Source organism: Oncorhynchus mykiss, chromosome 1 (genome assembly GCF_057628025.1).
Source record: "Oncorhynchus mykiss isolate SJ-2025 chromosome 1, ASM5762802v1, whole genome shotgun sequence".
Taxonomy (NCBI): Eukaryota; Metazoa; Chordata; class Actinopteri; order Salmoniformes; family Salmonidae; genus Oncorhynchus; species Oncorhynchus mykiss.
The window spans coordinates 79,592,427-79,609,720 of record NC_143022.1 but is presented as its reverse complement, the minus strand read 5'-3'; the positions used below and the strand labels follow the sequence as shown (position 1 = coordinate 79,609,720).

Here is a 17,294-nt window from a genome sequence, read left to right as displayed (position 1 = left end):
GATTCTGTCTATCAGGGATTGACTCCAGAATGTTTACTCTTTTCAATTTGCATATAAAAAAATAACAAAGAGTTAGTGTAACGGATGTGAAACGGCTAGCTAGTTAGCGGTGGTGCTCGCTAAATAGCGTTTCAATCGGTGACGTCACTTGCTCTGAGCCCTTGAAGTAGTGGTGCCCCTTGCTCTGCAAGGGCCGCTGCTTTTGTGGAGTGATGGGTAACGATGCTTCAAGGGTGACTGTTGTTAATGTGTGCAGAGGGTCCCTGGTTCACGCCCGGGTATGGGCGAGGGGACGGTCTAAAGTTATACTGTTACATTAGCTTTGATCTTGTGCCAGACTGCCACGCTCGACACAGAACGCCGTAGGGCCGGAATCCTTGTGTCAATGCCGGGTTTCCAGTCTAGTCATTGACCCAAATAAATTATTACTAATCTAGGAATCATGACATCATGTCATTGTCTGTCTCACTGCTACAACATACTGTATATACAGTGCCTTGCGAAAGTATTCGGCCCCCTTGAACTTTGCGACCTTTTGCCACATTTCAGGCTTCAAACATAAAGATATAAAACTGTATTTTTTTGTGAAGAATCAACAACAAGTGGGACACAATCATGAAGTGGAACAACATTTATTGGATATTTCAAACTTTTTTAACAAATAAAAAACAGAAAAATTGGGCGTGCAAAATTATTCAGCCCCCTTAAGTTAATACTTTGTAGCGCCACCTTTTGCTGCGATTACAGCTGTAAGTCGCTTGGGGTATGTCTCTATCAGTTTTGCACATCGAGAGACTGAATTTTTTTCCCATTCCTCCTTGAAAAACAGCACGAGCTCAGTGAGGTTGGATGGAGAGCATTTGTGAACAGCAGTTTTCAGTTCTTTCCACAGATTCTCGATTGGATTCAGGTCTGGACTTTGACTTGGCTATTCTAACACCTGGATATGTTTATTTTTGAACCATTCCATTGTAGATTTTGCTTTATGTTTTGGATCATTGTCTTGTTGGAAGACAAATCTCCGTCCCAGTCTCAGGTCTTTTTGCAGACTCCATCAGGTTTTCTTCCAGAATGGTCCTGTATTTGGCTCCATCCATCTTCCCATCAATTTTAACCATCTTCCCTGTCCCTGCTGAAGAAAAGCAGGCCCAAACCATGATGCTGCCACCACCATGTTTGACAGTGGGGATGGTGTGTTCAGCTGTGTTGCTTTTACGCCAAACATAACGTTTTGCATTGTTGCCAAAAAGTTCAATTTTGGTTTCATCTGACCAGAGCACCTTCTTCCACATGTTTGGTGTGTCTCCCAGGTGGCTTGTGGCAAACTTTAAACGGCACTTTTTATGGATATCTTTAAGAAATGGCTTTCTTCTTGCCACTCTTCCATAAAGGCCAGATTTGTGCAATATACGACTGATTGTTGTCCTATGGACAGAGTCTCCCACCTCAGCTGTAGATCTCTGCAGTTCATCCAGAGTGATCATGGGCCTCTTGGCTGCATCTCTGATCAGTCTTCTCCTTGTATGAGCTGAAAGTTTAGAGGGACGGCCATGTCTTGGTAGATTTGCAGTGGTCTGATACTCCTTCCATTTCAACATTATCACTTGCACAGTGCTCCTTGGGATGTTTAAAGCTTGGGAAATCTTTTTGTATCCAAATCCGGCTTTAAACTTCTCCACAACAGTATCTCGGACCTGCCTGGTGTGTTCCTTGTTCTTCATGATGCTCTCTGCGCTTTTAACGGACCTCTGAGACTATCACAGTGCAGGTGCATTTATACGGAGACTTGATTACACACAGGTGGATTGTATTTATCATCATTAGTCATTTAGGTCAACATTGGATCATTCAGAGATCCTCACTGAACTTCTGGAGAGAGTTTGCTGCACTGAAAGTAAAGGGGCTGAATCATTTTGCACGCCCAATTTTTCAGTTTTTGATTTGTTAAAAAAGTTTGAAATATCCAATAAATGTCGTTCCACTTCATGATTGTGTCCCACTTGTTGTTGATTCTTCACAAGAAAATACAGTATACTTTATGTTTGAAGCCTGAAATGTGGCAAAAGGTTGCAAAGTTCAAGGGGGCCGAATACTTTCGCAAGGCACTGTATACTGAACAAAAATATAAACGCAACATGTAAAGTGTTGGTCCCATGTTTCATGAGCTGAAATAAAAAATCGCCTACATTTTCCACATGCACAAAAAGCTTATTTCTCCAAAATGTTGTGCACAAATTTGTTTACATCCCTATTAGTGAGCATTTCTCATTTACCAAAATAATCTACTAGAAAGGTGTGGTATATCAACTAGCTGATTAAATAACATGATCATTACACATGTGCACCTTGTGCTAGGGACAATAAAAGGCCACTTTATAATGTGCAGTTTTGTCATACAACACAATGCCACAGATGTCTCAAGTTTTGAGGGAGAGTGAAATTGGCATGCTGACCTTAGGAATGGCCACCAGAGCTGTTGCCTGGGAAGTGAATGTTTATTTCTCCACCATAATCTGCCTCCAACGTTGTTTTAGAGAATTTGTCAGTACGTCCAACCATCCTCACAACTGCAGACTACGTGTAACCACACCAGCCCAGGACTGCCACATCCACGCATGCATGAAAGTATGAATTTGCAACAGAAATGTAATTTTGATCTCTCTCTCTCTCTCTCTCTCTCTCTCTCTCACATACACTGTGCTGGCAGCTGATGGAAGAGAAGACACCCATCAAGCTTGCCATGGTGTCCAGACTGCCTAAGTTCGGTGTCCGCCCCACCACGGGGGTCACCAGCCCCCTGCCCAATGGAACCACCCCTTCACCCCAAGACAGCAAGACCACCCCCCCAGCAAGACCCAATGGGGTGGTCCGTGCCTCCTCCTTCTCTCTAAAATGGAGGAAAGACGGTGGCAGTACTCCAGCCACCCCCACTAGCCTTGAAGATGATGCATGCCCAAAGGAGGGAGGGGACAAGCCCAAGACTCAGCACTCCACATGGGGGAGGGAGATCAAGAAACCGTCCCCATCCACCCCTAAGAGGGTCAGGAGTTCTGGTTCGTCTGAGTCATCTACTTCAAGCCCCAGGGCCATCCCCCGCCAAGTCGCAAAGACCAGCCCCAAGGCAGGGCCCAGACAGGGGCAGAGCGCCTCCTTCAGTGGAGGCCCCAAACTAGGCCAAAATGGAGCTACTGATGGTTCAGGACAGTCAGGTTCAGGGCTGGTAAGGCCACGGGCCAGCTCCAGCTCCCCGCGCAGCAGCTCTAGAGATAGCCTGTCCCAGTCCAGCGACAGCCTCAAGTCCCTCACACTGGACAACATGGTGCGCTCGCAGAGTTTCACCCACTTCAAGCAGATCCCGTCCCCGACCAACTTGCCCATGGCACGCTCCTTCTCCTTTAACCGGGCAGTGGAGCTGGCCAAGCCTCTGGCCAACACCCAGCTACAACCACCCAGGATCAACCACATCAGACCCCACCAGCTGTCGAATGGGAGGCAGGGCCTGGGGATGGGCCTCGGCCTGGGGACAGGGCTGGGGGGGCTTCAGTATCCTAGGAGCCTCTCTTCAGCCGCCTCCCCCTCCACAACCCCTAGTGCCCTGAAAAAACCTCTTCTCCCCAACTGTGTTCTGAACAAGCCTTCTGCTCTGGGCTATAGACTGACACGGCCTGGCCAGGTCAAGCAGCAGAAACCCCTGTTTACAGGGAGGGTGAAGGGGGAGGTCAGGGCTGGAGGAGTGGGGGACGGGGATAGGGCAGAGTCACCCCCCCTCACCCTCACTCCAGACCCCCTTAGTGACAGCGACAGGACCTCAGGGGGGCAGCTCAGGGGGACAGGGGAGGGGCTAGAGGACATGTCTCTCTCCTCAGCCTCATCGCTCTCTCGAGGAGACACCAGCGAGGAGTTCTTGGATGACTTTAATAACCTGGCTGATGGGGATGTCCCAGACAACAGGACGAGAGGTAGTACTGCCACTCAGACCCGCCTGCGGAGCTTCCTGAATGAGACCATGGACTGGAATGAGATGGGCCTCTCAGGTAAGCAAAAAAAATAAAAAACACCTGCTGAAATCTTATCTTCTTTTGTTACTACTAGTTGCCACTATTAACCAGAGCTTTTATAACACTGCTTCAGTCCCATAATTCCTGACAGTCAGTAAAATGTACCGTATGAACTGATTGTCCTGTTTGTGTCCCCTGTGCAGGGCGGAAGGAGGAAGTTGGGGTGAGGACAGCCCTTGACATCCTGCCCCCAGAGAGGGGAGACTTCCTTCAGGGCTCGTCTCTGGAGCTGTCCCCCTCCAACAGCTCGGGGGGCACCTACATGTGGGACGAGGAGGATCTGGAGCCCCTGGGACCCAGAACACACCCATGTGAGAGCTATGACGACTCAGACCGCCTCAACAGCATGGTGAGTCAACGCTTGGTTTGCCCCAGGGTACCAAATTCATACACACGAAAACACCCATATTTACCTGGCTGGTCAGATACAGTCAGAACATAGAGAGTGTCAGGAGAATATTTAGTCATTGTGTAGAAAAACAGACTGTTTTATTGTCAGCAATTGTCTTGTCTTCCGCTTAGCATACACTTCATTAAGTATCACTGACTAGTAATGACATACTGTAATTTCTGTATGATGCACAGTACAGTACAAAGTTAATTCATCAGATTGACTAGTGTTGGTATTCACCAGAGGCCTGATAGGGTGTACCTTTGACCCTATTATGTCAGTCCAGTCTTCCCAGCAAGAGCTACCTGCTTTATTCTGTCAATTGATCCCGCTGCTAAAAATTCAGTTAAATTAGATCCTTAATTAGGGATTAGGAGAACAAAGACTCAGGTCAGAAAGGGAATGTGAATGCCAAGGCTGCCAGCCACCCACTCCCAACCAAGGTCTCCCTCCCGTGGGGTTCCCAGATTCTGGAATGTCTGCATAGCTCCTTACAAGCCACATATGATCTCCTGGAGATAATCGAACAGTTTCTTTCTGTTTTCCTCTCGGTGTTCCGGTGCCATTGGCTCTGGAATGTTTAACGAGCTTAATGACGGGGATTTAAAACAGTTAATCAGCTTAGTCTTTTCTTCCCTTCCTCTGGGGTTTACCATTACATGAAGACACAGAATTGTTGACCGAACAGTGGTGCATAGACAACTGAGACAGTGTGTATTGGGGAGAGAGCTGTCTGGGGATGCCAACTGTTCTGAGTGGGTGTGAGTGACTCTCTCTAATATATAATAATAATATTTAGCAGACACTTTTATCCAAACGACTTAAAGTCATGCGTACGGCTTCGGGAATCGAACCCACAATCCAACTGAGCCATAAATCATTGCACTGATACAATGACAATGACATTCATGTATCTGGTAAGCCTAGTAGAATAGGGTCCATCTAACATACTGTTTCCTAATTGTTTGGCCTATTAGGTCAAAGCACCCTTGAGATGTGCTGTATTTGTTTGGAACGTGATTCAGAGCAAACACAGCAAAGTAAAGCATGTATGTAGGGTGACACCATGTGGCCAAAGCCATTTGTTACACCGATAAAGAAGTATAGATTGGAGTAGAACAGGGGACTCTAATAACATATTGTACGGAACACATTTGTAGTGAAGCTGTCTCTAGAGTAATGCAAGGTGTCTTTCATGATCATGTGAAACGTCAATTGCTATGGAAATGCTGGGATGTGTTTTTCAATGATGTTAAAGTTAATTATGATGCAACTATGACAGTGATACAATATGGATTACAATTATCATCATGAATATTAAGGCTATACGCACTACATGTTACACACACAGACACTCAACCATGCAAATTGGCGGAGTTATTATTTATTTGGACAGCACACATTATAATCTTATTCTTATACAGACATCGTACACACTCTCACTAAATCACATCCTATATCATACACACAAACCTACTCAGATTTACTTCACACATAGTATCTTGTCTCAATTTTCTAACATCTGTGGCATTGGCTCACAGGCAAACAGGCAAGGGAATAAAACCGATATTGCTAGAACCTATTTCTTAAGTTCTATATATCAGACATTTGAAAGCTCTAGTTTTGACCGTCATAATACCTCTGATGGAAGTAACTTTACAAGCACTAATTATGGTCAATTTAGACTGAGAATAGTATCTAGTTATGGTAAGGGGTGAAATAAGTATAGCCAGTTATAATTGTAATGGTTTAGCAGATTCCAAAAAAAGAAGATCAGTCTTTATGCGGCTAAAAGAAAAGGAATATAACATATACTGTTTACAGGAAACTCGCTCTACATCCTGAGATGAAGTTGTGTGGAAAAAGGAATGTGGTGGTGAACATTTTTTCTGTCATGGACAGAAGGAAGTCCAAAGGTGTGATGATATTAATTAACAAATGTTTTTATCTGAATTTGCAAATAGTCAGGAATGATTCGCAAGAAAGGTGGATCTTTTTGAATATGAAAGTTGACGAAAAAGAGATTTGGCTCATTCAACTATATGGTCCAAATCAGGATGATCCATACTTTTTCGAAAACATTTGTACCAACTTATTGAACGTACAGGCAACAAATGATCAAATCGTTATGTTAGAAGACTATAATACAGTGTTAAGTTGACTACTTTCTTGTCTCTTTCATCAAAGGTTAAACATGTTTTAATAGGAGACAGAATGCGATCGGATCATCATTTAATTGGCATTCACACAACTCTTATAGATTTTCCATGAGGACGGGGATATTGGAAATTGTATCGAAGTGTATTGGAGGAAAACATATTTTTAACTAAGACAAAATAATTTATAACAGAATTTTTCCAGGAGGTTCAGCAAATCCCCTTATTGTTTGGGTTACCTTCAAATGTACCTTCAGAGGTCATTCAATTCAATATTCATCAATAATAAAAAAGCAGTTTCTGTCTAAAGAGACAAGACTAACTAATAGTACAGGTAGATAGCAATAAAAATGACACTACAGAGATACAAAATATGTTAGAGGAAAAACAAAAATAACTTTAGGAACTTATTCAAGAATGATCTAATGTAATCTATTACAAAAATAAATCAAACTGGATGGAATATGGAGAAAAAATGCACAAAATGGTTCCTGAATCTCCAGTACAGGAACACTAACAAAAATAATTTGGAGAAACTCATTACTGAAGACAGAGTCATCCATGATTCTCCGAATGATATTTTAAAAGAGGAAGCTAATTATTTTAGGCAGATGTTCTCTTTTCCGTCCCATTCTATCCCACTGAATGAAGATTACGATAAGGAATTCTTTCCAAATAAAATAAAAAATGGAAAATTAACAAATGTACAGAAAAATCAGTGTGAAAGCCAAATTACAGAGGAATAACTTTTTGAGGCTATTAAATCCTTTCAGTCTGGAAAAACCCCAGGGCTTGATGGCATACCGGTAGAGGTATATCAAGCCTTTTTTGATATACTAAAAGCTCCATTGTTTTAACTACTCCTATAGAAATGGTAGTCTGTCAGGTACTCAGCAGGAAGGTCTGATTTCTCTATTATTAAAACAAGACCCAGATGGCAAATATAAAGACCCAGTCTATCTAACACTTCAATGTTGTGATGCAAAAATACTAGCGAAATGCATAGTACTCAGAATTAAAAAGGTTTTACCAGGTACCATCCTGATCAGACAGGTTTTTTACATGGACGATCCATTGAAGATAATATATGACAGCTACTAGAAATAACAGAATGTCATGAAACATCTAAGAGGCCAGGCCTTGTATTTATAGCGGATTTTGAAAAGGCATTTGATAAAGTAAGACTGGATTTTATTTATAAATGCCCAGATTGTTTCAATTTCAGTAATTCTCTTATAAAATGGCTAAAATTAATGTATAGCAACCCCAGGTGTAAAATAGTAAATAACGGCTACTTCTCAGAGAGTTTTGAATTGTCAAGAGGAGTTAAACAAGGGTGTCCACTGTCTCCATATCTATTCGTTATGGCCATCAAAATGCTAGCCATTAAAATCAGATCCAATAACCACATTAGAGAAAAGCTCACTCAAAAGAAAACATAATAAAAAGTATGTTTGAATGACACCTGAGGATCAGTGTTTTTACAGCTAATGCCGGTTAGCCTGAGGCTGATGCCATGCAGGTGTTTGTGCACATACATATACACACACTCTCATTCAAATAAATGCATACAAGAACACACGCATACATGTAATAGTGCCAGACATGCACACAAACATATACAGTTGGCATTGTCCTTGATGTCCTTTGTTTTTTATAGATTTTTTGTTTGCTGTTTTCTTCTATCTTTTTCTTTTTTCTATTTAGTTAATTCTCTTGGTTGTTGGTGCATTGGGGGATTCTTGGGGGTGAAAAATGAAATTAATAATAGTATTTAAAAAAAATATATATATTCTTAGGGGTTTGGGAGGGGTCTTGAATGGTTGAGGGACAGCTAATTGGGAACTGTGGGGGGGGGGGGGGGGGGGGATCTTGGAGTGTTAGGGTTCATGTTTTTTGGCCAGGTGGGAGATCTATCAATATGCCCTTGAGCAGGGCATTGACCCTGGATGCTTCTGTGTGTCGCTCTGAATGGGAGTCTATTGGATGACTGGTATGGTGTAGTTGATGAGAGGCTTCACTGCAAGTATATTGTATGTTTCGGATATTCAATTTAAAAGAATAAATAAAAAAAGTTAAGGACCCTGGGACTAAACACCTCCCTCTGCAACTGGATCCTGGACTTCCTGACGGGCCGCACCCAGGGGGTAAGGGTAGGCAACAACACATCCACCACGCTGATCCTCAACACTGGGGCCCCTCAGGGGTACGTGCTTAGTTCCTTCCTGTACTCCCTGTTCACCCATGACTGCGTGGCCAAGCACGACTCCAACACTGTCATTAAGTTTGCTGATGACACAACAGAGGTAGAGGGCTGATCACTGACAACGATGAGACAGCCTATAGGGAGGAGGTCAGAGACAGCCAGGACAACAACCTCTCCCTCAATGTGAGCAAGACAAAGGAGCTGATTGTGGACTATAGGAAAAGGAGGGCTGAACAGGCCCCCATTAACATCGACGGTGCTGAAGTGGAGCAAGTCAAGAGTTTCAAGTTCGTTGGTATCCACATCACCAACTAACTATCATGGTCCAAACTAAAGGTTGACCGATTAATCGGAATGGTCGATTTAATTAGGGCCGATTTCAAGTTTTCATAACAATCGGAAATAGGTATTTTTGGACACCGATTTGGCCGATATTTTTTTTTTTTACACCTTTATTTAATCTTTATTTAACTAGGCAAGTCAGTTAAGAACACATTCTTATTTTCAATGGCGGCCTAGGAACGGTGGGTTAACTGCCTTGTTCAGGGGCAGAACAACAGATTTTTACCTTGTCAGCTCGGGGGATTCAATCTTGCAACCTTACAGTTAACTAGTCCAACGCTCTAACCACCTGATGACATTGCATTCCATGAGGAGACTGCCTGTTACGCTAATGCAGTAAGCCAAGGTAATTTGCTAGCTAGCATTAAACTTATCTTATAAAATTAAACTTATCTTATAAAAAACAACCAATCAATCAATCATAATCACTAGTTAACTACACATGGTTGATGATATTACTAGTTCATCGTGTCCTGCATTGCATTTAATCGATGCAGTGTGTATCGTTGCTCCAATGTGTACCTAACCATAAACATCAATGCCTTTCTTAAAATCAATACACAGAAGTATATATTTTTAAACCTGCATATTTAGCTAAAATAAATCTAGGTTAGCAGGCAATGTTAACCAGGTGAAATTGTGTCACTTCTCTTGCGTTCATTGCACGCAGAGTCAGTGTATATGCAACAGTTTGGGGCTGCCTAATTTGCCAGAATTTTACGTAATTATGAGATGACATTGAAGGTTGTGCAATGTAACAGGAATATTTAGACCTATGGATGGCACCCGTTAGATAAAAAACGGAACGGTTCTGTATTTCACTGAAATGATAGTATTTCTGTGTGTTATTATGTTATAACTAAGTCTATGATTTGATAGAGCAGTCTGACTGAGTGATGGTAGGCACCAGCAGGCTCGTAAGCATTCATTCAAACAGCACTTTCGTGCATTTGCCAGCAGCTGTTTATGACTTCAAGCCCATCAACTCCCGAGATTAGGCTGGTTTAACCGATGTGAAATGACTAGCTAGTTAGTGGGGTGTGCGCTAATAGCGTTTCAAACGTCACTTGCTCTGAGACTTGGAGTGGTTGTTCCCCTTGCTCTGCATGGGTAATGCTGCTTCGAGGGTGGCTGTTGTCGTTGTGTTCCTGGTTCGAGCCCAGGTAGGAGCAAGGAGAGGGACGAAAGCTATACTGTTACACTGGCAATACTAAAGTGCCTATAAGAACATCCAATAGTCAAAGGTTAATTAATGAAATACAAATGGTATAGAGAGAAATAGTCCTATAATTCCTATAATAACTACAACCTAAAACTTCTTAACTGGGAATATTGAAGACTCATGTTAAAAGGAACCACCAGCTTTCACATGTTCTCATGTTATGAGCAAGGAACTGAAACGTTAGCTTTCTTACATGGCACATATTGCACTTTTACTTTCTTCTCCAACACTTTGTTTTCGCATTATTTAAACTAAATTGAACATGTTTCATTATTTATTTGAGGCTAAATTGATTTTATTGATCTATTATATTAAGTTTAAATAAGTGTTCATTCAGTATTGTTGCAATTGTCATTATTACAAATAAATTTAAAAAATCAGCCGATTTAAAATGTATTGGCTTTTTTTGGTCCTCCAATAATCGGTATCGGTATTGGCGTTGAAAAATCATAATCGGTCGACCTCTAGTCCAAACACACCAAGACAGTTCTGAAGAGGGCACGACAACACCTTTTCCCCTTCAGAAGGCTGAAAAGATTTGGCATGTGCCCAAAGATCCTCAAAAAGTTTTACAGCTGCACCATCAAGAGCATGGTTGACTGGTTGCATCACTGCCTGGTATGGCAACTGCTTGGCATCTGACCGTAAGGCGCTACAGAGGGTAGTGCGTACGGTCCAGTACATCACTGGGGCCAAGCTTCCTGACATCCAGGACCTATATACTAGGCGGTGTCGGAGGAAGGCCCAAAAAATGGTCAAAGACTCCAGTCACCCAAGTCATAGACTGTTATCTCTGCTACCGCACGGCAAGCGGTACCAGAGCGCCAAGTCTAAGACCAAAAGGCTCCATAACAGCTTCTACCCCCATAACCATAAGACTGCTGAACAATTCATCGAATGGACACCCAGACTATTTACCTTGACACCCAAACTCTATTTCATGAACTGCATTGTTGGTTAAGGGCATGTAAGTAAGCATTTCACGGTAAGGTAAACCTGTTGTATTCAATGCATTTGACAAATCAAATTTGATTTGGTTTGTATGTGTGCCATTCAGATGCTGAAAGAGTGTGCAACTCAATAGTAGGAAGGTGTTCCTAATGTTTTGTACACTCAGTGTAGACAGACAAGTCTCTTAAGAGGCAACAGCCAGCCATGATGATCTGTCATCTGGTGTAGGATTAACCTGACAAACGTCTTATGATCCTGTGTTGTAAAAGAGCTTCATAAGACAGAACCCAGACAAAACAAATCACAGTCATCCTAGTTAAGCTGTGCTGCAATACCTCTGTGCCTCTGCTTGATGGCAGTGTTACGTTAAATATGACATAAGTGTGTGTGTGGTGAGAGAAATACATCACTTGGTTTCCACGATTTTCACTTGATGATTTCCTATAGCCTGCTGTTGAGTAGTAGACAGCCAGCTTCATAATTAGAAGTACTCCTGCCCTCATATTAGAGGTTTTAATGCATTATAATAGCATTTTTATTCATCTCTGTTTTGGATATAAATGGCATGATATTTTGTTTAACTTGAGCGATACGTTCACATTCCCATTCTTCCGCCTGCTTGCGTGTGTACAAGCATCCTGCAGATGAAAGTTGACGCTTGTCTGTTTTGTGGATATCGGCAAAGATATGTCCTAAATGGGCTATAATGATATGGCAACAGCTAATATTTATTTGGCTTGATTTGGTTGCTATAGAAACCATCACTAACATCACAATGGAAACAAGAATGTAAGTGCATGCATATGCATGAAGTGTAACGCTTGAGTCCAACAAAATGAAATATAACAGTCTGGATAAAGTTCGAAATGACACGGTTTCATATGTACAACATCTAAAGACCTGCCTCACTATATTGGGAGCTTTGCTGTTTCTAAAATGCCGTATTTGGGTGTTTCTGTAGCCGTTGTTCATGTTTTCTGCTTCCCCTAATACTGCCCAATGAGCCCGAGGAGGTCTATCGCTGGTGGGGTAAGTTTCTCAAAACCAAGTGAAATCAAAAAGTGTAATGACACTTCTGTAGCCTCCATTTACATAAAAACATATGATTTGGTTAAAAATAGCCAGTGGAAGACATATTGTAGAATGGCTGTCTGTATTCATTCTAATGTACCTGAAATGGCTATTTCCACCGAAATGCTATAACTGATAGACATTGGAAAAAACAATGTGAAGCCACTCTCCCTTCTATTCTTTTCACTTACTCTCTCCTTGGCCTGTTCATTCCTTATTCCTGCAGATACCTAGTATTTGCTGTGTTTTTATTTTAACTCGGCTTCTCTCATGTGAGACATATCCTCTCAGTAGCAGAGCAAGCTCCTGACGGCGCTCTGTCTCTAATCCTCGCCTCCTCTCTGACTTCAAAGCTGCAGAGCTGCTGCTTCTTGATTTATTTATTTGGATCTAATGTTAGGCTTTGTAGCGCTGGGTGGTGACAGCCTAATTCATTAGCAGATAAATGAGCTAGGTGCTTAAGCCTTTCTCTCTGCTGTACACTGCTGTTTATAGTACACACACTCAGCAAGCAGACTGTTGTCGTATTAGTTAGCTAATATCTAGGCTGCTTTGTTTGCCGTGCAGAAATTGCCAACATGTCCCTACATTGTCTTGTCTGATCATTCATTGATTTCTTATTTCTCTCTCTTGCCTTCTGTCTTCCCTCTTAGTATATGACATACGCCTGCATGCATTTATAGCTGCTATACTGAACCAATGTGTGTCGTCAGCCAGAACAAACACATTTGATAGTGGTTACTACTGTTTTTTGAAAGTAGCTATTTACAATGATGAAAGTGATCTGTGTCAGCACTAAGATTAGTGGGCTCAATGTAGTCATCATATTTTCCTGTTGGTTGCTGACCACTGTGGTAACTATTAGTAACTCCCTTAGTCTGTTTTAAATGTGATAGTCGAAGGTCTCCATTTAATCTCCATTTAGACTCATTTTGTTCCTCAACATAACGTTCTAAAACTGGCTAGTTTTGCCTCCTAGCGTCTTTCCTTATGGAGTCTGCTTGATGTAAACCAGGCTTACTTTTACTTTGCTGCTTTTGGGTTTATTGAATTGATTATGAAGTTGATAAAAGCAGTCAAGTGTGGGCAGTCAGGCAAGGCAAAGGTAGGCACCTGGTTGAAGGAGGCATAATGAAGGCAGAGGTTTATGAAAAGAGTGGAGGACGAATCTGTCACTCACTTATCCCCATAGCTCTGTTCACATCAAATGGAGATGACAGGAGGATGAAAATGGAGTGAAGAGGGAGAGATGTATGTAGTGTAATTATGAAAGGCCTAATTCCCTCATGCCAAGTACAAAGAGACACCATACCAGAACACACACACACCAAATACTCGCACCACTTTAGCACTGCCCTTAAATACAAAACCCTGTAAACAGTGTTGTTTCAAGTAATTTATTATAGTCAGCTAGATGGACAACAGCTTGTTGTCTTGTCATTTAGCATAAATCCGACCGCCGCCGCTCTCAAGCCGTATTCACACACTGGCGTCAGAATCCGCTTCTGCTTCCGCAAATGAAAGCTTGCATATAATGTCCCCTGTTTTCCCCATTTTAAATCTGGATGAATTTAAACCAATCTACACCGACCACTGTCCATCCAACACATTCTGGTGGGTTCGGGTTGGCTGAACTAAGAGGCACCTGTCACCAGAAGCAGAGAAAATAGAGCAGTGACCTATTTCCCACCACGTCTGCCGCCCATATGACCAAAGCAGAAATAAAATGTTCGTTGATTCTATGGTGTCAATGCGGATTGCGCTTTTTGGACCGTTTCTGAATGTGAGGTCACTGTAGGCAGTCAGAGGGCAAATGATCCTGGCACCGGATTATTTCCTCACTGGAATAGCTGGTTCTAATGGAAAATGTGAAAGTTCTGCTTGTGTTCCCAACAGTACAAACTCCAGCCTGTGAGCTCATAATTTTTGTGGACAGACACACGTAACATAAATGGTATCGTAGCATCTGTCAACAGACTGCGGGATATGACAATGAATGAGAAATGTTGTTGTGTTTTGCTGGTTTTTAGTCTCTGATTATCTGGACAAGTCACGATTTTGAAGGTCTTTCAAATGTAGCTGTTATAAAAATTGTTTTTTTAAATGTACAGGGAAACCTTTGCCCATCATCTTTAACCATCCCAACCCTGAATGTCCCAACCTAAAGCAGCACAACTGACCTTAGATCAGCGCTATGGGGCCATCTCTCCTTAAATCTCTCTTTTGTGCCCAAGTCAGTATCATTCTAGTGTCCTTGGAAGGGAAGTTCTGCTCTCATCAATCTCTCTAACACTTTCCGTGCTCATAGTGACCCTCTAATTGTCCCTGTAAAAGTCAATAAGCCCTTTGCAGCAACGGACGCCTAGATTACACCACATTACATCCTTTATAGAACCACAGAGAATGGTCATATGCAGTTGGCTAGAGCCTGAGAATTGGGTTTGGGGGAAATGCATTAGTTCAAGAGCAGTAAATGAGTCGAATAATTGGATTACAAAGAAGTGCTATCATTGTAGAGGTAGAAGGCATATTTTATATTTAAAGGACAAGCTTAGTGCCTTCAACTCAGAACTTCAGTGTAGAATAAGGTCAACATAATGTCATTGTGGAGGCATTGCAGAGGCACACTCACACATAGGTTAGAAAAACTTTCTTTGGAGATACTGTATGGGTCTTTTATCAAAGACACAGTTTTGATATCTTCAGTATCTCACATTGCAGTAAGCCCCACTGTGTTACATTTAGTCTGGGATTGACCTTCAATTAGAGTGAAGATCTACTGAAGGAGCAGCAGTTGATCTGCAGGCAGCTCTGAAGCCTTCATTGAGAGTTATGGGAAACAGAATGGACATGTAATGAAAATGCCATGATAATTCTAATCTCAGGCAGAGGGGCTGGTGACTACGTCTGAGAATCTGCGACAGCTATTGACTTGAACAGTTTCAGACTCATTTCTTAAGCCTCTCTAGGATATATTAGAAGTTTGGATGTTTATATTTGTACCCATAATTCCTTATACAGTAGAACAATCATGTTTTATTTGTTCTAGTTTCATTTTGTATTGATTACGTTTCTGGGTTAGACAGACTAAAGTTCTGTAGGGCTTGGGTTGTGGTGGCAAAGCTACATCATATATTAATCACCCTAGTGGGTTAAATGAGGTAATCTGTGTGGGTTTTGAGCCTCAGCTAACCTCAGATTCATATCTGAACAGAGAGTTGTGTTTGTTTGAAGTTTCAATTCAATATGGGGTTGAATGGGCCAAGGCTTTTCCTTTGGTTTATTATTCTTCATTGATCTCCCCACCGGGTGCCGATTGAGAGGGTAGTAGGGAGAAGATGGGGAATGTGAGGTTAGCTGACTGAGGGACACAGAATGTTGCAGGAATTTCCATAGCATGTTACAGTCCCTGTGCACAACCACAGCAAAATGCACTCTGAATTGATGTAATCATAATGTGAATAATATGTAACCTCAATCGATTAAATATTTGAACAACGTGTAAGCTCAATGAATGAATTATCTTTATATGAAAGCTGTATGACGAGAGAGAGGGATAATCATGCTAATCCTGTAAATCAGTTGCCCATTAGTCTCCATCTACTGAACAGGAGGTGTAGCACCACTGAGGGGACCACCACTGGAGCTAGCTTAATTTCAACATGGGGACCTGCTGTGGTACTGTGGTTCTGTTGGACCCCCCAGTCCTCTCTGTTTGGCTGGCGGTTCCAACGTCAGAGCCCCAGGGCAGTCAGCTGGAGTGGGATTTGTGTGAAATATGACCCCAGATTCCCAGTTCATTCAACCAGCCTTTTTCTCCTCCTCCTTGGGGGAGATTATGTGGCCCGCTCAGCATCTAAGCTGCAGCCTACCGGTGTGAAATGCCATTTCCTCTCGAGCAACGTGCCGTGACTAAGGCCTGCTCTGCATGAGGAACCTCTAGAGGAGAGAGGGATAGAGTGGGGGTGGGGGAGGAGATGAGGAAAATGGAAGAGAGCGAGGAGACGAGAGGAAGAGGACAGAGAAAGGGAAAAGAGAGAGTGGGAGAAGTAAAGAGGGTGATAATAGAAGTAGTAAAAAGCAGAGGAGGGAGCAGAGGAGAGCAGGCGTGTGGGAGAAAGACTGAGTACAGTTCAGTTGGGTGCACTGGCAGATATAAGTATGGATCAGAAGATATTGGATGTTATTTTTCTGTTTTCTATCATGGTTCCCTGCTTCAATGGCAGTTTTTGATTTAGATAACCTTTAATAACACAACATCCATTAAATACCACCAACCACCATCATGTTATGGGTACATCTTCAAGTAGAGGCCTTGCTATGTATTTTCATTTTCTGCTGAAGCACAAAATTGCCTGGGAATTGATGCTTTGGAAAGCAAAAAGGTGAGGAGTACAAATCAACACTTCATTCTTTGAAGTAGTAATTTGTACTCTTGCCTTTTTTGCTTTTGGGTACGTTATGCTTTGAATTCAACAACAAGCAAAGTGCAAACTATTTTAGCTTTAATAATAAGACATACTTACCGATTTTACATTATTATACTCATTCAAGAGTGATGTTTCTTTTGAGAAATTCATTTCTGCAAATCTTTTGTTGTCTCCGACTCTGCTTCTTGTTGTTTTGAATAACAACCTGTGTTTGTCCGTGAGAGTCTGATTCAAAAGGAGAACTGTTAGCATAAAAATGTACTCACTACTTTTACACTGGCAGACAAAAACAGTGAACTAATCATGCCTTTACAGATGGGAGCATTATGAGATGTTTTTTGAAATACCCCGACATTCTGTACAATCTTTTTTTGAGGATCTCTTGTGAACTGACAAAACAAAACAGTTGGCTTACTAGCTTGAGTATTGTCATAATATAAATTGAATCAAAATAACATAACATCAAT

The 17,294-nt window shown here is 42.0% G+C and overlaps 1 protein-coding gene across 9 annotated transcripts in view; it reads left to right on the top strand.

Moving 5' to 3' along the window:
• ccser2a (coiled-coil serine rich protein 2a) overlaps positions 1-17,294 on the top strand; it is a 72,265-nt gene that overhangs the window by 26,423 nt on the left and 28,548 nt on the right. For all 9 annotated transcript variants that reach the window (XM_036985534.2, XM_036985521.2, XM_036985519.2 and 6 more), the window contains exons 3-4: positions 2,708-4,034; positions 4,202-4,407. In XM_036985534.2, the coding sequence (XP_036841429.2) occupies positions 2,711-4,034; positions 4,202-4,407 (1,530 nt within the window). In that variant the 5' untranslated portion in view covers positions 2,708-2,710. The remainder of the gene's footprint in view (positions 1-2,707; positions 4,035-4,201; positions 4,408-17,294) is intronic.